Source organism: Manis pentadactyla, chromosome 14 (genome assembly GCF_030020395.1).
Source record: "Manis pentadactyla isolate mManPen7 chromosome 14, mManPen7.hap1, whole genome shotgun sequence".
Classification (NCBI taxonomy): Eukaryota; Metazoa; Chordata; class Mammalia; order Pholidota; family Manidae; genus Manis; species Manis pentadactyla.
In genome coordinates this window covers 89413614-89433073 of record NC_080032.1, presented here as the reverse complement: position 1 = coordinate 89433073, position 19460 = coordinate 89413614, and the positions used below count along the sequence as shown (strand labels likewise).

Here is a 19460-nt window from a genome sequence, read left to right as displayed (position 1 = left end):
CTGCAAGCGGAGGGAAACCCGTTGTTCACTGCCATAGCTAAGTGACTCACACAAGCTCAGGGGTCCATGATGCATCCATCAGGCAAAGAGAAGAAATGGTGGTTAACACCTGCTCTGTAATCTGGGATTTACTATATTGTTGCCTTCAAAAGAGGGTACAGTCGTATCCTGAGAGGAGAACTACGCCTGATTTTGGTGAATCTGATATTAACTCCACTTGATGGAGTGGAGACATCTCCCCAATTCTCCTGATCACTGCCGAAATCCATGGAATGGTTTACTCATTCTTTAAATTTGAATATGTTTTGGTCACAGTTCATAATCACAACTACATATATGCCATTTTATATGTATGCTTTTATTTCAAGAAATAGTTACATTGTCATTACATTTTAAAATAGCATAGTTATTTTCTGGGTTATAAAACCACACTATGCCTCAAATTATGTGGGTTCCTGATGAGATTAATTTGGCTAAGTCATTTCATTTATTTTCCTTTCCACTAGTAAATGCTTCTTTCTGCTTAAACACTTAACTTATGAAGGTGATTGAAACTATGCTATCTTTATTTCCCAGGAAAGCATTTAGGAAGGTCTAAACAATACAATAGAGAGGATGATCATTTTCTACCATAGCTCACTGTATATGCTCTTGTTCTGAGTGTGTTAAGGAACTAATGACACAACGTTAGTGAATGCATGAATTGCAGGCACTTAGTGTTCCTTCTATAGTTTTTTATCAACTGGTTTTCATGCTTAAATTACTTAACTTTCCTAATACTTAAACTACTTCTGCACACCCATTGTGCTTACCCAAAGCTCTAAAAAGAACCTCCAAATACCTCTCAAATAATATCAACTAATTGAGAATTTAAGCTTAGAAATATTTAAAAATCATTAAGAATTATCAATTCACCACTGTATCTAGAGATCCCTCACTCTGTAGTAACGCAAATGAAGAAGCAGGTACTGGGGAACTGAGAAACTGGGGCGACCGGCGCTCCGAGACCCGGCGCGCGCGGAATGATCCCGACTGCGGCCTCACGCTTGGGCACCTGCGAGCACGGCGGGATGCCACCGCGCGGTAGCCACCACGGGCACGTCGGTGTGCATCTTCTACTGAGCATAACAAATTATAATTACAGCACCTCATTTACTATCTCAGTTCCGAATTTCGGAAGTCCAGGCACAGCTCAACCAGGCTCACTACTGAGGCTCACAAGACCGAAATTTAGGTGTCAACGGGGGCGGCGGTACCACCCGAAGCCTGGAGCGCTCTCCTAACTCAGGTTGTTGGAAGAACGCAGTTTCTTGTGGCTGTACAATCGAGGTCGCACTTTTCTCATGCCGCTGACAGCCACAAGGTAGCTCTCGCCTCGAGGCTCCCTTAGGCCTCAGCCAACGGGGCCTTTTTACAACACGGGCACTTACTTCTTCAAGGCCAACGGACAGTCTCAGACCCCCTGAGAGAGCTTACCTGATCAGTCAGGCCCACCTAGCACGGTCTCCCTGCTGACACTCACATCAGCTGATTGGGGCCCTGAACTGCACCTGCAAAATCCCTTCAGCTTTGCCATGTAGCTAATAATGGCCCACATCAGGGGCAGAGCATCGGGACATACTTGGTTTGTGGTGAATGATTGCTTAAGACAGAGCACTGTGACCATGACCCCAAAACAAACGGCTGTGATACGACTTCATACTTGTCTATATGAACTTTATGTTGTATATCACTTCACAATCTACAGAGTGCTTGCACATATCCTGCATCACTTGGTTTTCATGGCTACCTGCCAGCCAGGCACGTAGGTATCAATCCGATGTTACAGGAGAAAAATCCAAGGCTCAGAGCAGCTAGGAGACTGCCCGAAGCTTACAGCAATTAGCAGGGCAGGCGGGCTTCAGTCCAGTCTTTTCATCCTATCGCCCAGGCCTCTTTTGCTAACCTGTAGTTTTCAGGCTGAGTTTGGTGAAGGGCCAAGGAGAAGTCTCGGGAATTACCGCGAGAACTGAGGCTGACGCTGAGAAGCAGGGCTCCGAGCTCACCCAGTGGTCCTACCTTTGTTCTGTATGCTGGGGTCCCGCACAGCGTCAGAAACCACCGCACTGCTCTGTGCTGCCTTGTTCACAGTAAGGAAGAATGTTCACCAAGAAAATTAGTTTGAAAATGGCTTAGATAGCTATGTTTAAAATGTCAAGAATTTATTCCAGTACAGTTTTACAAATCTGTCATTTCTTGCAGCAGCTGATGAACCTTTTATAAAGACAAGAAAAAACAAAAAGAACCATATTACATAGTTGGTTTTAAACGTACACTTAGGAGAAAAAACGACAAACTCCACCTCGTTCCCTTTTTAAGTAAGCGTAAAAAGTAGTACCTTCTTAATGTCTGGTCTCTTATTTTTCTTTTCGTGCAGACATTGACTGGCAACAGAATACATAGTTTCAATGGAAGCAGAATCAATGTCATTCATTTTCTTATCAATATAATCTTCAATTGTCTTTTCTTCATCTTCAATTTCATCTTTAATATCTAGCTTTAAAACAAATGTTAAAACTTCAAGAGGTTCAAATGAAAGTGAAAGAAATCAGAATGTATTTAATTGATCTACTTCATAATAACATGTACTCTTATTTTACTACCTATTTTTATAACCTTATTATGAACTGAAGACTTATTGAGAAACCTATTTATTTACACGCACATACATGCACACATACGCCCCTCCAAGACACTTCCAGCTACCTGCTTTTCAGTTTCTGTACTTCGGTTACTGAGTGAATCGCTCTCATGTTCCCGTCGGCATGGTCGCCGGGCTGCCAGCACCGTGGTCTGCGGGGGGTGCTCGTGACAATGCAGTTCCAGCCTCAGAACCCAGACCCCAGCCCTGCTCGGGCAAACTTCTCTACGGGCAACCGAATCGTTCAGCCAGAGGAGGAGAATGAAGACAGGGGTAGGGCCACGATGAAAATGTAACGACAGGAAGAGAGGCTAACCTAGGGTGGGCAGCGGGTGGAGTGGTGGCCCCCCAAAGGAATGGCCATCCTAATCCCCATGGCCCGTAAATACTTCACTTAGAGAAAAAATCTGCTGATTTTGAGATGAGACCATCCTGGATTTCCCAGGTGAGTCCTAATTCCACTCTCAAGTGCCTGTACAAGAACCAAAAAGAGAAGAAAACAGGCAGAGGAGACGACGTGACCATGGAGGCAGAAACCGGAGCCATGTGGGCACACGACGAGGAGAGCCGACAGTCCCCCAATGCTGGGGGAGGCAGGGAAGAGGCTCCCTCACAGCCTCTGGAGGGACAGGACCCTGACAAAGCCTTCACTTCGACCTCCCAGCTTCCAGAACCATGAGGGAATCAACTGTCATCTTAAGCCCCAGTTTGTGGTAATTTTTTGCGGCAGCCCTAGGAAATCAATACTGATGGAAACGAATATTTACGTGAGGTCGGCTATAAACTCTGCAGTTTCACCTTCCAAAAGATTAATTTTGAAAGTGTTTAGGCAATGGCAGAATCTGGTGATATAAAGGCTCTTCAAGGATCCCCTTCTTTTGGATTTGCCTGGATTAGAATCTTACTACTTTATGGTCAAATCCTGAGTAAGTGATAGTATGATTTTTCCCTCAGAATTACAAGTCTCACTGTTAGAGATGCACAAAACTGGTGCCTAAAATAGACTCTATGTTTTTCAGCATTTCATCCTTATTCAAGCCAAAGTTTTGAGGCTTTAATAATATTCTCAAGAAGAAAAAAGTCTCAAGTGAAAGGATGGAAAATGTAGGCCGTCAGACAGGTCAGCCTTGTAGGACCGGACCGGCTGCAAGATGTAAAACACGGAGTTCCTTTTTTGTTTTGTTTTTTTACTGCCTTCCTGTATTTTTAATCTACATACTTTCTCTGTAGAATCCAATCCCCACCCAAGCTTTATCTGTGCCTGTACACTAATGGCTCAAAAACTCTTTTCACTAGACCAGGCTTCTTTCCTGACCTCCAAAAACCAACGAGATGGAGAATTTTATTTCTTTAATGAAGACAAAATTTCACTATGTATCACTGTAAAAAACCAAATATGAAAATAACTTTCAGAATATCATATTCTATAAATATACTTTAGTGTGAAATATTATGTAGCATGACTATATATTATTGCACAACTATATATCCAGGAAACCATGGAAAGCTTTACAATGTAGTTTTATAAGGGACACTAGCAACAATATTATAATACATAGATACTGTACTACGGCTTTTCTTAAAATAGTATGGCACCAAGCCTTTGAACAAATATACCTTTTGACTTTCTAATCCCCATTTTAGGGAAATAATCTGGGAGGGGTGTATGTGTATGTTTTATATATATATATGTGTGTGTGTAGCCTGAATTTGTCACCCTGATTTGTCCCATTAAAACATAAATTAAAATCAAGTCAATGTAGTTACTTAATTTTAGGAAAAACATATATGATAGCTGGTATTTCTATAAATCTTTAATTTTATAAAAAGACCCTGTAAGTTCTTAAAATACGTTACACTGGGAGAAAAGGGGATGTCATAACTTTCCTATAGTTTGGACGTTCAGTCTATGTTACTGTCCATGAATGCCTAATGTGACAAATAGGTGACTGTTTTTATGGTAACTTTATAAATAAAATACTCCATAATAGAAATGGGTAAGAGAATTTTATTAGCAATTCTATTCTGATTCAAATTTGAATGGAAGACATGTTATTTTCCCTCTCTGAGCTGAAAAGCTTGTTAGTAATCACTCTAAAAGTAACAAAATAAAAATATACTGGAGAAGATCTCAGGAATCATATGGTTCTATTCAGATTTTACCCACAAAGAAACTAGAACATAGACTATATAGGTGACTTCTCCAAGCTTCACACATACTTCATGGTAGAGCTGAGATTGGAAATATCTGATGCTCTTTCCATACGCCACTATGTGATTGCCGGCAGAAAGACTTCCAATAGAGAACGACATTTCTAGATGTCAAATTTCAATATATAAAATTAGATTATATATGTAAAGAGAAAAGAAGTGGAAAGAAATGAATCTCCCATTTACCAGTAACTGAGGGTCACGGTGTTCATCCACAGCTGGGAGTCCAGTGATTATTTCCAGTAAAACCTACAAAGACCAAAAAAAACCCATTAATGTAACATTCCAGACAACATACAGAAACTGGAAGGAACATGGATCTTGATTATGAAATCCAACTGCATTTCCACACACTGCACTGCGTCTTTTAGGCATGTCAGCAGAAAGAACACAAGCTGTGGTCACTGCCTGCCCCTCTCCATCACGGACACCTGGCACCCCCACCCCCTTGGTCCCACGAGCAGAGCTTTTCTGCAGCAACTTCCTCAGTAACCAGCCCCGCTCAGCATGTGCTCTGGACGCTCTTTTTCCTGTCTTGCAGGGGATTCTTCACAACAATAATTTTCTCTGGCTTTTAGGAGAATATTCTTTTCTAAACCTCAGGTATATCCTGCAACCTTGTGCCTTAACTTCCCAGTGCTATGAAGCTAAATTTCCACATATGAAACTCAAATGAATAAATAGATGGACAGTTTCCCCAGCCACCCTGTCCACTTATCACTCCATCTGGAAAGTTACTAGGAACAGACTGGTAGATCAGAACATGCCAAAGTATATTTCCTTTAAAAGATACTTCGTTTTTAAAATACAACACTAAAGTGTATGCTGTATGACATCTATTTTATGTGCTGATTTAAGTTTCATACTAACTCATAAAGAAGTATGGCAAAAAAAGAATTTCTTGAAGTAATTTCAGAAATAAATTGAAAAGTTTTACACTCACAGAAGTTTTTATAACTTTCTCGTTTAACTAGGGGTTAATGTGAACAATTTACTGGTTTACATAGGAGAGCTAGGTAAAACAGGTGTATTCAAAATATTTTACTTCAGATCACAGTTATAGCCCAAACGATTATTGTTACTAGTTACATGAAACTTACCACACCGAAGCTGTAGATGTCAGATCTGGGGGTTATTTCTCCTCGCAGAGCTTCAGGCGCCATGTAAGCTGTTGTTCCCACGACTGTGCTGGTCATGACCGTCTGGGCAAACTTGTCAGAAGCCCGTGCAAGCCCGAAGTCAGACACTTTAGCTGTAAAGGCTTCATCTAATAAGATGTTTGCACTGAAAAAATACAAGTTTTCTTTTCAAGCAAGTCAGATGGTTCCCTAGGTGTATGAAAGCATGTACGCATGTATTTACAGAGTATGCCATTTTCTAACACACATCATAAAAGCCTGAAATTTGTGTAAATAAACCTAGGTTTCAGAATAAAGGTAAAGCGAATTGTCTTCTTTTTGCCTCTTGAGGAAAAATTTTAGGAGAATAAAAGTGACATAAAACTGTCCACCTTAGTGAGAGATATTTTCATATTTCACAAATAAAATTTATTACAGGGTAACTTCCCTCAAAGTCTCCTGACACCATTTTAATTCCTTACCTAACATTTCTCAATTCATATAAAACTATTTCCAACCAAAGTATTTCAATTATTCATTTCTTTCTTCCTTTTTTTGGTACTATCTGAAATCTTTTCAAGAGGAAAGAATATAGCTAAAAGATTTTAATTTATTCAGCATATGCATTCACTCACACACTCACACTTCCATTCAACAAAACTTTATTGAGGACTCCCTGTGTAATACAGCATTAAGGTTAAGGTCGGGGATGGACATGGAAGGAATCTTTAAATCTTGTCTGTGCTAAGAGTATATGAATAAAAATGTAAGAACTCCAGTAAGTATTCCAAACCTTTTAATATCTCTATGAATGTGGTGGTTTTCATGTAAAAAACTGATGCCATTCGCTGCATCTTGAGCAATCTTGCATCTCATGTGCCAAGAAAGTGGTGGAGTATCATCCTTGTGGAGTAAGAAACAAATCAATTAAAAACAGAGGGGGATCAAAAAACTATAGAAAACATACAACATAATATATTTCTAAGCAGCTACTAAAAAAGATATTTTGTCATCCAGAATTCAGGACAATTGTTTTAAGTTGTCAAAAAATAATCTCTAAAAAAGATCCAACTGGGGGTAGGATTCCTTATTTGACAAAACACATACATAAGAACATCTTCATAGTCTAGCCTTGACTGGCAATTTTACATTTAGATCATCTCCAAACAGGACGGCCATCCCGACTGTTTACACACCGACTATAGAATATCACGGAGCAGGAAGTGTTAGGACTAATGTGGCTAAGATCCTGTCCCAGTGGGTATTAGTATTCCGACACAGAGACAGAAAGCCAAACAATCCGATGAACACACATCTTACCAAGCAAGACAGTCTGTCTAGCAATGAGCCATTAGGCATGAAAACATACACTAAGCAGAGGTCGTCTCCGTCACTTGAGAAACCAAGGAGCTCTACTAAGTTTTCGTGTTGACACCTGCGACAAACAATTTCCACTCAGAATTACTGGACACACACAGACTCGGCTGTAGGCTGGAAGTCAGCCCACCGAGAGCCTCAACAGGAAGGGGAGCAGGCGCATAATGACGTGCTACGTGTCACTATGATATGATGTCTCTGTCTACAGTACCTTTATATAAGTTTATTATGACTTTATAATTTTCTGCAAACAATTCTTTGAGTCAGTGTGGATCGACATTAGAAGCATAACGTCTTTCTGTTTTATATTAAGAGCTCAGTAATTTAAATCATTGGAACTTCTGGCAGTTCAGTCAAGGATGAGGCTGATATTTAGCTCATTCCCCACGATGCCACAAACAAGATTTCAAGCAGCCTATCGAAACGTGCTTAACAACCCTTCCAAGCATTCTCTTAACACCTCCAAAGCACCTGTTTACAGACATCTGATCTTTAATCACATCTGATTTATACATTTCTGATCTTTAATCATATCTGGTTATTTATCACCTAATTTGAATTTCCTTATATACTTGAGAATAGTAAAACTAAAGAGAGCTTAAGCATAACAGAACTGCAGGCATCTGCGGTACAGTAGGAAAACGCTGGCCCCAGAGTTCCAAGTTCCAAGTTGAAAGCACAGCTCTGCCTCATCCTGGGCAGGAGGCCTACAGCGAATCAAGCCTCGGCGCCTCACAGTCCTCCCTGCTGGATGTGGGCAATGGTATCTGTTATACAGCATGGATGTGTGAGGCTGGAAATCCACTGAGAAAGTAAGTCTTCCACTCAAGTGCTTACTCATTTTGTTCCTTCAAAATTATCAATATTTATGGAACTTCATTATTTCAAATACAACTTTGATTTGAAATCAGGGCCCATCCTCATAAATATTCTACAAAGAGCAAATTAAAATGGTAAGCACTCTAGCAAATTGGCATATTTTTAAAATGTGCAGATAAAAATTAGATTTAAAACATTTGCTGAGTTTATACTATATTTGAGGCACTATGGTGATACACCTGCTTTATTAAATCCTCACAATAACTTAATGAAGTATGTACTATTACTATCCCATTTTATAGATGAAAAAACTAATGAACACAGTTAAGAAACTTGGCCAAGCTCATTCTGATAGTAAGTAAGGCCAGAGACTGGCACTTATTAAAAAAAAGTAGTAATATTCAATGCTGATGAGGTAGCAGTGAAGTTTGAAATTATGATACACTGTTGATAGGAGTACAAATTATCATAACTTATCTACAAAGCAGTTTGGATATATACTTGGAAAGTCTTTAAGAACTTCTTGCATTTTGAACCAGTAATTCTCCTTCTAGGACTCCATCCTGATGAAATAAGCACAGTTTGCATTCAAAGATTTATAGAGATTTAAAGAGGCTTTAAGTTGTAGTACTGAAAATGAGAAGCAAATTCGGTAGGACAATGGTTAAATAAAATAACCTCATATATGCTAGATAACTAAAATTAATGCACAATAATTTAAAGTGTTTTGGAATTGCTTTTAATGATGTGGGGAAAATCTTACATATACATCATAGAATACTAGCAACAGTTATCTCTAAGTGATACATTTAAGAGATGATTTTTATTATTTAAATAATATTTTCCTGGATTTCCCAGATCATCTACCTTGAACAAGCTGCTTTTAAGAATGGAGAGTTAGGATAGGGATGGGGAAAACCAACCCTAAGAGCAAGCGTTCTGATTTTCTTATCAGTGTACATTATTTTTACTGTGAGTGAATAAATTCCAGTTTATTATTTCTTTCTTGAGATTAAACAGCTAGAACTGGTAATTTATAGCAAAGGGTCTAATGAGTGTAAATTGGTAAATCCCATTAGGATTCATAGCAAAAGTTCAAGCTCTGGAATCAGATAGATCTGGACTTAAAACTGAGCTGTAATATTTACCGGCTATATGGCCTTTGGTAGGTTATTAAAAAGTTTCTAAATATCTGAAAAAAAAGTGAGGGGGGGCAGCTTATAATAATTGTTGTGAGGATCAAATGAGACAATGCACATAAAATGAACTGAACAGTGTCTAGATTGAATACACTCGCATGTCCATCACTGTAATTACCAGAACAAGTTTCCTGATTTGTTTCTCCTGCTCTTTCTGATGATGCCCAACAACTTAAGAACACCAGGACAAGGTCTTCTAAGGGTCCCTGCAAACAATTTCCCTGGCCTATGGGAGTTAACGGCATACCTAAGGGCCTATTACTGTATACCTTTTTTTTTTGGTATCTCTACAATTTATCTCTCATGAATTCTGGGAGTTTTTTTGGTATCTCTACAATTTATCTCTCATGAATTCTGGGAGTTTTTTTGGTATCTCTACAATTTATCTCTCATGAATTCTGAGAGAAGAAAACATAGTAATGGTTGACAGTTGACATTCCATGCAACTTTGCTATGATTTAAAATAATGACTGCTTGTAATCTGCAGGCGTATGAGTATACATAGTCATAGAATTGTAGAGCCAAAGTTCTTTGAATCCCTCTAATCTAAATCCTTCACTTTAATCTTACACATTTGAAAATATCACCAGTTCATGGCACTCTGCCTCCCTCATTCCCCGTCCTGCTCTTCTCCACAACAGCACTGCCAAATCAACTTACTTTGCCATGACTTTTATTTCTTGATCAAACTGTTGTTTCAGTTCATCAGTACTAATGTCAACCATCTGAAAAAAATAAAATAATATACAATGTAATGAGTCCAAGGCTCCTAAAGCTATAAAGAGGGTTGAAGAGTTTGTCTGGTTGATCCACTTTCTTTAAAAGACTAAGGCATTATTCTCCCTGTTTCACAGAACTGAGAACAAGAAATATTAGTGATTTGCTTAATTTTCCATGGCCTGTTAGTAGAAGGAAAAAACCTTATAAAACATGTAATAACCTTCTACACTTCACTGAATTATTGTGGAAACAAAATGAAATATGACACTTGTTTGCATAAATGTTTGGAAAAAAACATGTAGTGTACCAGAAAACAAGCAAATTTGAAGGCAAAAAGAAAAACAAAACCTGCAAAAGTATTTGCAATGTATGTGACAGAGGCGACTATCTTTATTACGTAAGGATACACTGATTGTATTGGTATTTTTGGAGTATAACAGTTACAATATAACAAATCAGTAAGTCAGTGTTGAACAGTCTAATAGAAATGGGAATAAAGGACATAGACAAGTCATTTTTAGTCTTGGTTTCTTACTGTATATTTTCTAAACTTTATTTGTAAATCAGAAAAGTAATATAAGAAAGTTAATTTTATATAATTTTCTTAGTATCTTAGCATTTTAATCTTCATTATGAAGCACTGTGTAGAACAGGGCTTCTCAACTTTATTTTGTGAATCTCCCAAACTTGTATGTGTAATTGCATGTATATATGAATAACTACATTTATAATCAGGGGCAGGGTTCATAGCTTTCAAAGACTTTTAAATACTGAGAATTACTTAGAATGATGTTTATTTAAAGAAAATATGCCCTCAAATAATATATTTCCTAAAGGTTAATTTAAGACTTATTATACAGCACATCAGGAAGCAAGTCTTCTGGAAAGATAACTTACTGCCGTGAGCTTCTTCACTGCTACGGCCCTGTGGTCCACAAGGCCTCTGTACACAACTCCAAACCCTCCTTCTCCCATTTTGTTTCCACCGACAGAAACGGGTCGTTCATCGAAGTTATTCGTGATATTCTTCAATTCATAAAATGAAAAACTGTGAAAACCTAGGTCCATAAAATAAGGAAAAAAGTGCTTCATAAAATAGAAATTGGCTATAATAACTTCAGAATTTTCTTAACGTGGATATTTCACATATATGCAATTATTTACCACTTTGGCCTAGGCATAATGGAAGAGAGGAAAAAACATTTTTAAATAAAAATTTTAAGCTTTACCTTAAGAATCCTTTTTTGGTGATCCTCCACCCAAAACTCTAGTCACTCATTTTCTTTTTAAAATGACCCTTCCAAGTCAGGTAAATATTTAACTTATTTTTTCCTTAGCTTCTGTGGCTGGTTGTATGCCCTGCCGCCCTCCTCACGGATCGCACACTAATGAAGTGAAGACGGTGCTTCACAGGCCAGGAGGAGGAAGCCCACGGAGAGCCGCGGCCAGCGCACACACACAGGACGGGTTCGTTCCAGAGCTACGATGGTTTAAGGTCGACCCACTAGTGGAAGGCGCTGCAAAGGTTACCTACGTGTATCACTAAGTTCTGAACAATTTTCTGGACTTGAGGAGTCGCAGGGCACAGAGTTTTGTTCAGGATTCTGCACAGAAGCCACCGGTGTCTGGTCTCCGCCGTAGGGAGGCATCTGCTTCTGCTGAATTGTTACAGCTTCTTCGGAAGGTAATGTAACAGTTTTGGGAACAGCAACTGCCAAACGAGACAAAATACAAGCTGTCTTTCCCCAAGAAAAAGAGTTTGTGAGAAAGTTGGACTAGCAACTCAGTGCACTGAACATCATTCCGGTTTCCACATGGGGGTCCCATATGCTGAGCGCGCACACCGGAAGCTACCTCGTCGGAGTTAGTTTTGATGAAGATGAGTAGAGACGGTAAGAAAGTGTTTTCAGAAAGGGGTCCATACACCACCTGCATCAGAGGCCCCGAGGTACTTGTCTAAAAACATAGACTTTAACCCAAGTCAAGGATCCTGAGCAGTGAGGTCTGGAATAGCCGGCAGGAAGCTGCATGCTCGCCAAGACCCAGCACCTCCCCTCGCACACTGAGGCGTGAGCGCCATGGGCACAAATGGCATCACATGGACAAAAGTAAGGTTATGAGGAAGCAGGTGCACCCCGACCCACAAGGAAATCACGGCCGCTGAGTCCCGGAGGGGTGGAAGCTAAGGGTGAAAAACGCCAGAGCTCAAAACCATAACTAATTTCCGTCCTTCTAATTCCTGCGGGCGCAGTCACCTGACGGTGACGGTGGGACCAGACTCCACCGCGAAGCCCTCACTTTCCTAGCAGTGAGTGCGCAGGGTCATATGCCTGGGGTGCTTGAAAGAATGGGAGAGGTTCTCAAGGGGAATGTTCATCCCTCTGAGAAGAAAGTGAGAGTAAGGGAAACGCCCCTGCCTCGGCCCGCGCCCTCCCGCCGACCCGCGGCGCTCTGGGCACACTCGGTTTACCTGGTAGCAAAAGACTTGCAGGGGCAAAAAACTCATTTTGGACCAAAAGATCCACGAGATCACCAACTGTGCAATTCGTGGTGCCCCAGTCAAACAGTAATTCACAAGTGGGGCTTTTTCCAGTTTGGAGTAATGCTTCAAATCTCCTTAAAAGCAAGTGACAAAGGAACAAAATCAGCATGTAAATGGTCAACCTGGAAATAGGAATCACTCCCCCACCCGCTTCACCCAGGGCATCTCCTGAAACAGGAAAGGATGGGGCAACAGAACCGGCAAGAATTACAGGGACCAGGGCGGACCGGCGGAAGGCAGACAGACGCTGAAGGTGCTGACGACGGGAGTCAGCACACGCCGGGTCCTGAGCTTTTGCTCCGTGCACCACCGGAGGCGCACGCACGAACGCACTTAGTTCTCAGACACCGTCTACCGTCCTGCTTTGCTGAGAAAGGCGGGTGCGGGGAGGCAGGCAGCCGGCCCGGGCCACACATACGGGGCGCTGCGTCCAAACTGAGCTGCAAATGCGGATCTCACTAAACGCAGGGTGAGCTCTCAACCCACTGAGCTGTATCACCTTCCAACAGGCCTTCCTAACTCTGCTAGCCATGTGGTTCTTAATAGACAGCTTTAAGAAACAGAATATGCATAAGCTTGGATATTTTATTATTATTCCTTTGATCTTAACTATTTCAGTTGAAGAAAAAAAACATTTTGGCTTTCCATTCCCATTTCTTTAAAAATTAATTTTGAGTATTTAAAAACTTAAATTGCACAGCTTTTTGGTTTTTCTCCATATTTTTTTATTTTGTAAAATTCAAACCTACAAAAAAGTTGAAAGAATAAGACCATAAACAACCATTTACCGTGCACACAGATTCGTGTGTGTGTGTGCGCGCGTGCAATGCACGTGTGTAGACCAGACGCCTTGTAGACCGTCTCACAGCCTAGTTTTGTGGAAGCGCTTTCTCATGATTGAACTCTGATCAAAGTTTTCGGTAAGAGCACTAACTAGGTGACGATGTGTTCTCACCATGCCCCCTGTGCAGGCACACAGTGGCAGTTTGTACCATGACAGGTGACACAGTTTGATTACTTGGCTGAGGTGGTGTATTTCAGATTTTTCTCTACTGAGTACCTTTCACCTTCGCAATTCGTACTTAACCTGTGGATAATCCTTTGAAATCTGAATATTCGCTCATCAGCAACCTTTCCCCCTGCCCGTTGGGCTCTCACGGAAGAGCCTGCGTGAATCAGTCACTCGGTGGTGGTTTCGAATGGGTAACTTCCTAATTCTATCAGTCTTTCAATAATTATTTGCTGCCAGTTTTCTGTAAAGAAGAGCTTTTTCTCCCCATCACCAAAGCTCAGTGATCCCCTGAAAGTGCTTAACCGTAGTATCAACAAACATCTTTAAATATTGGTTTTCAAGGTTTCAGTTTAAACTTCTGCCAAGTAATTTAACATGTTTATCCTTTATGTGAGGAAATACTTCCTAGAAGGACTAATGTAGGAACTAGGCTTTTAACCACTTTAGGTTCTTTACCAGGTTAATGCTGAGAATCACATTTCATTTTCTCTTCCTTCCAAATACAGACTTTGGCATAGTTTTGAGCTGACGTAACTGGCAAAAATAAAATCTGTACTTTTACAATAAATCAAGCAGAGACAAATAGGGAGAGAATGGAAATGATCTGAAGATGGTGTTGAAAAATCCTGGCTAAGAACTAAGAATTCTGTTCACAGATGTACACATTTATGAGCAACTTAAAATGTCAACTTGAAGAATTCCCAACATACAGTGTTCAAGTGAATTAGAGATTCACACACTTAGATGTTTAGGCTCCAGAATTTTACTAGGGCTTCTTATAGCACCATTATGTCACTTCAGCCTGGAAATGACGTGTGTGCGACAGACTGAATGGTCCTCGGCTGGCCAAACAGAGAACAAGAGTAGGACTCTTGCTACTGACAGAAGAACTTATTTGCAAGATTACAGTACTGTCCTAGCTGATATATTGGAGAACACAGCAAATAATGGCAAAAAAAAAAAAAAGGACATTATTACCATTCTCTCTCCTGCAGATTTACTTTCTTAATGGTAACTTTAGACAGTATTTATACCTATGAATCATTCTAGATTTTGATGTAAGAACCGAAAAAGGATTCTGTAGGTTACCTTATGTGAAACTGATTGTATCTGTCATCCCCAGATGGCTTTTTAATGGCTACCGCCAGCTTTCTCCACCCTTCTTGAGGGTCCAAGAAATCCGACAGCTTCCTAATTAGCCCAAGACTGAGACAGCGCACATACGTCGACGGTGTTATTGGTTTGCTCATCTTCTATTCCTACAATAAGGAAAATTCTCATTAAAATTTTACAGAAGTGTTAGTAACGACATCAGTAATGTATATCACACTTTGCTGTAACGAATGGAAAGTTCACAGGTGATTACACCGCAATAAAGGAACACTCCCAAGTCAACTAGTTGACATCCGAAGAGGAAATTAAAATCGTGGTTACTTTTGTCTAATTGTCCTCTTGCCTCACTTTCTTTCTCCCCCTATAAATAGCAATAAAAAAATTGAAGTATTTTTATTTTCTGACAATGACATTTTCTGAGTGAAATTTACCCAAAGGAACAAAAAGTTCACTTTTTCAGAAAAATTCCTGTGGACATATTCAGGAATTGAATCTATTAATAAGAGATTTGTTTTTCAATTGAGTTTTTTCTCAATCAGTATTTGTTATTAAACATTTATGTGACATTCCTTGGTGGAAGTAAAAAATAAAGTCTTGAAATAATCTGTATGGCTTTGAAAGATATGGTCTATCCACAAACTTTTCACAGAACATACCCTTGATTCCTTCACACATTTTTAGTTCATCAGACTCGCCCGATCTCAGTTCACTTCCAACTAGCCAAACCCTATGGCTTACCACTTTATGTTCTACAAAACCTGTAAACCCTCAGGTCCCTTTTTCTTCTGCTGTTCACCCTGGATACCTGCAGGCAGGGCTAAATATCACAATTTTACTTATACAACAGTGCTGCTGAATACAGCTGCAGAGAACGAGGTAATGGAGCAGACGGGTGTGAATACAAGCTTTGGGGACTTCCACTAGGCCCTGAATACAGCTGCTAATCCTTTTACTTGACTGCTCACCACCCTTAGCACCAGCATCACACCTTCACCTCTCCACATGGTTTTGATTCCCATGTCCCTCATTCTCAGCAGGTGGTGACCTTTCTAATTTACCAAGACAGACTCAGCTATTTTGTCCATTATAATCCTGCTCCCCTATGTTTTTATTTTAAAAATGCAATTTAATTTTTGGAGTCAACAGTATAGTCAAGTGGTACAAAACTCAGAAGCTAGAAGATAATAAGCAGTCTCCCCGCATCCTAAGCCTCTATACTAGGGCTCTCTTCTCTTCAGCCTTCTTTTACTACCCTATCTCAGCAGGTCTATCTGCTCTCAGCCTAATCATCTTTCATTACTGCACAATGAACTGGTTGGTAGTCATGTATTTGTTTAGCTGTTTACTGTCTCCTCCATTAGACTGTAAGCTCCATGAATTCAGAGGATATGGTAATTTTATTCATAAATGCGTTAACTAGTGACCAGCACATTGTAGGTTTCAACGTTGAGTGTTAAGAATCAATGTTTTGCCCAGTTCCATGCTAGGTGATGTACATATCCCGCTCAATTCTCAGTGATTATGGCAGTTTTACCATCTCCGCTTCACAAAGGTAGTGTATGAGCTGGAACCTGAGCCCATTGACTCCGACTCAAGCCACATGTGCCTCCTTCTGTGACTCAATGCATTCATTGCTCATGTCATTCTTTCTACAAAGACATTTCCTTTCACTCATTCATACATTCAGAAAATGTGTGTCAGGCTTTGTACTAAGTGATGGGAACTACAGTGAATGAAAACCTTAGTTTTCAATCTTCTCAGTCTAGCAGGGAATGCAAACAACTACAATGAGCAATAGATGTTATACTAGGCATGTGCAGAATGTTACAGGACAGTAAAGTGTTCAGTTCTGGTCACGTTAAATGTGAAATACCTACCTCCCTACCTCTGGCATCGGAGGGAGTTGGCACTAAGGAGCTAGGTATGTGATCTGGAGCTTAGGCGAAAAGTTTAGGTTAAGAATGCTTGCTATGTAAACATTCTCATATATTCATCTAAGAATACTTGGTTGAAGCAACAAATCTGAAGTTGCCTACTAGGAATATATAGATTACAAAGGAATGAAGAGAAAGAAGAAATTTTAAAAAGTATTGGCAAGTCCTGGAGGTAAGGCGAAAACTAGGACAACAGTATACCAGGTTTCTAGAATGGGGGATAGGTTGGTATGAAGTTCCAGAAAGGTCAAATACACACGGATGGGTGTATTAGATTTGGAAACCAGAAGGCTGCTTGGTGTCTTAAGAACAGTTTGGGGAGCAGCAAGGGAATGGTAGAAATGCATTTTTCAAGAAATTTGGCTATGAAGCAGGAGAGAGAGAAAAGGCAGGAGTTCTCAAACTTTATACTCTTAAAAATTATCGTGGACTCTTAAGATCTTTTGTTTATGTTAGTTATGTCTGCCAATTATATCTACCATATTAGGAACTGACACTGAGAAATTTTAAAATTATTAATTCCTTTAAAAATAGTAAGTGTATGCCATGTTAGCATACCTATTTTGATAAAAAACAAGTTTATTCCACCCCCCACCCCCCAAAATAGATGAGTGACACCGTTTGGTATTTTGAAAGTCTCTTTAATGTTCGACATAATAGAAGACAGCTGGATTCACACAGACATATAGTTGAAAAGGGAAGGTATTCAATAGCCTTTTCGCAAAGTAGTAGGTATTTTTGTTTGATATGTAGTAAAACTTCAAGAGGTAACTTCCTAAAAGGTAGCTGCACTGTGGAGGCCAAAATATCAATGAACTTCACATTAGAATCCATTGCACTAGGAATTAATCTTTTACCCATATGTGATTCTGACCTTACGAACCTCTTGAAAGAGACTCAGGGATGCCAACTACACCCTGAGAACTGCTGGTTTATGGCTTGTTTTTAGGTCTTAAGCTTGGTTGAAGAAATAAAAGGGAGAGTAAATACAGTACAAGTGAAGGAGTCAGCCTTGATAGGAGGAAACCTCTTCTTTTGAATCTAGAAAGAAGGAAGAAGTTAGGAACAGATATATTTCAGGGGGAAGGGGCAATTCCCACATGATGTTATTTCCTGAGAAGCCAGAAACGAGGTAACCTATGGCCAGGTAAAAGAACTGCCTAAGTACCATGAGGACCACCTGGTAAGTGCTTACTATTACTTCAAACAACACAAAAGGTCTGGCTGGCTTTCCCTGAGAGCCATCTCCTTGCTTCAAACTGTCACCTGGTCATTCTTCTACGGTAACAATTACACTGTATTGTTATGTGTCTGCCTTCTCCCCTAGACAGGAGCTTTCCTGGGTAGGACCCAACCAAATTCAACGCTAGCAGCTATTCAAAACACCTGTGTAGAATGAGAGACAGGGTGATTTTTAAAATTAAAAAATCTTATCTGTCTAGCTTTTGAATTTGCTCCATTCACATTATTTTTCCCTTATTTGCCACTGTAAGAAATGTGACTGACAAAGCTAGTAATAGAACTGCCTAGTAATTCTAAAAGCCAAAGCTGAAATACAGGGAACTGAGAATAAAAACAGCGATTTAACACTAGGGACAAATGCTGGAGCTCTCCTGCACACAAACTTCTCACGGATGGCATACGGATACCAAGAAAAGGCAGGCCTCTGACAACTGCCTCATACACATATACTTACACACCTGCCTGCAAGTTCCAAATCTCAGAACTTAGAATTTATTTTCAACATACACATTCATACATCACTCCCAACACATACTTGGAAGAACATACACCAAAACACTAACAGTGATTATGTCTTGATGGTGATTATTTTGGTGGTTTTGTTTTCATTTGCCTTCAGCATTTTCAATCATGAAAATAAGTTACTCATGCAGAAAAATTAAAATGCTGTCACCTCTTGAGCAAAGTGCTCAAGCTTTTATTTCAATGCACTTAGGAGTAATACAAGCAGGACAGCATATATTGCTTACAAACATCTCCATGACAAAGTCCTCATTCCATTAATACTCACGGCAATGAAAAAAAAATTCATACTTTCAAATATCGTAACTCAGATAAGAATACAAGGTCAGATGATAACTGAGAAACAGAGTAAAACCAGTGCCTGCTTGTGGAACCCAGTGCCTTCCTACTTACATGCACATTGGCCTAAAGTAAGACTTAAAAAATTCCTGCCAAATGAATGAACGTTTTAAGTCTGTGGTTCATAAGCACTCTGATCAGGGGAAGCGTGTAGAGGGGTGGAAGGAAGATGGACTTTGAGGTTGCAGGTGCCTGGGCTCTGACACAGCTCTTCTGCAAACCACCTGTGACCAGGTTCAATAACTCACTTTCTCTGGACCTGGGCTTCTTCACCTGAAAGACAGAGATAGTAATACCTAACAGTTGCTGTAAAGACTTAAAATCAGCACATGCACACGACTACTGTCAATAATCGGTTATCTAAAAAAAAAAAGTGTAGTGATGATTACAACGCAGAAGTTGTTCTCATATTACATTTAAAAAAAGAAATGTGCAATTTCTTTTTAAGCTCAGTTTTGAGAGTAGTGATGAGGGGCTAATAAAAGTAGAAATAAGAAGTCTGAGAATACAGCAAAGCTTTTCAGATAGTGGCAGTCTTATTTGATCAAGCATAGTGTTTAATATATTTATAACCTTCCTAAAGTACATTATTCACTCCCTGCTTTCTTCAGCAAAATATGCTGGATAACCAT

General features: G+C 39.8%; 1 protein-coding gene across 6 annotated transcripts in view; it reads right to left on the bottom strand.

Annotated features, from left to right (window-relative positions):
- Positions 1-1699: 1699 nt before the first annotated feature.
- Positions 1700-19460, bottom strand: part of IRAK4 (interleukin 1 receptor associated kinase 4) — a 19268-nt gene continuing 1507 nt past the window's right edge. For 2 of the 6 annotated variants that reach the window (XM_057491444.1, XM_057491442.1), the window contains exons 2-13: positions 18883-19101; positions 14768-14937; positions 12595-12740; positions 11659-11835; positions 11022-11182; positions 10065-10129; positions 7330-7444; positions 6803-6912; positions 5992-6175; positions 5078-5140; positions 2378-2536; positions 1700-2253 (exon numbers count right to left, since the gene is read on the bottom strand). In XM_057491444.1, coding sequence (XP_057347427.1) covers positions 2218-2253; positions 2378-2536; positions 5078-5140; positions 5992-6175; positions 6803-6912; positions 7330-7444; positions 10065-10129; positions 11022-11182; positions 11659-11835; positions 12595-12740; positions 14768-14928 — 1377 coding nt within the window. In that variant the 5' untranslated portion in view covers positions 14929-14937; positions 18883-19101 and the 3' untranslated portion in view covers positions 1700-2217. Of the gene's footprint in view, positions 2254-2377; positions 2537-5077; positions 5141-5991; positions 6176-6802; positions 6913-7329; positions 7445-10064; positions 10130-11021; positions 11183-11658; positions 11836-12594; positions 12741-14767; positions 14938-17991; positions 19102-19460 lie in introns of all 6 variants that reach the window. The other 4 variants (XR_008993614.1, XM_057491445.1, XM_057491443.1 and 1 more) reach the window with 4 other exon arrangements.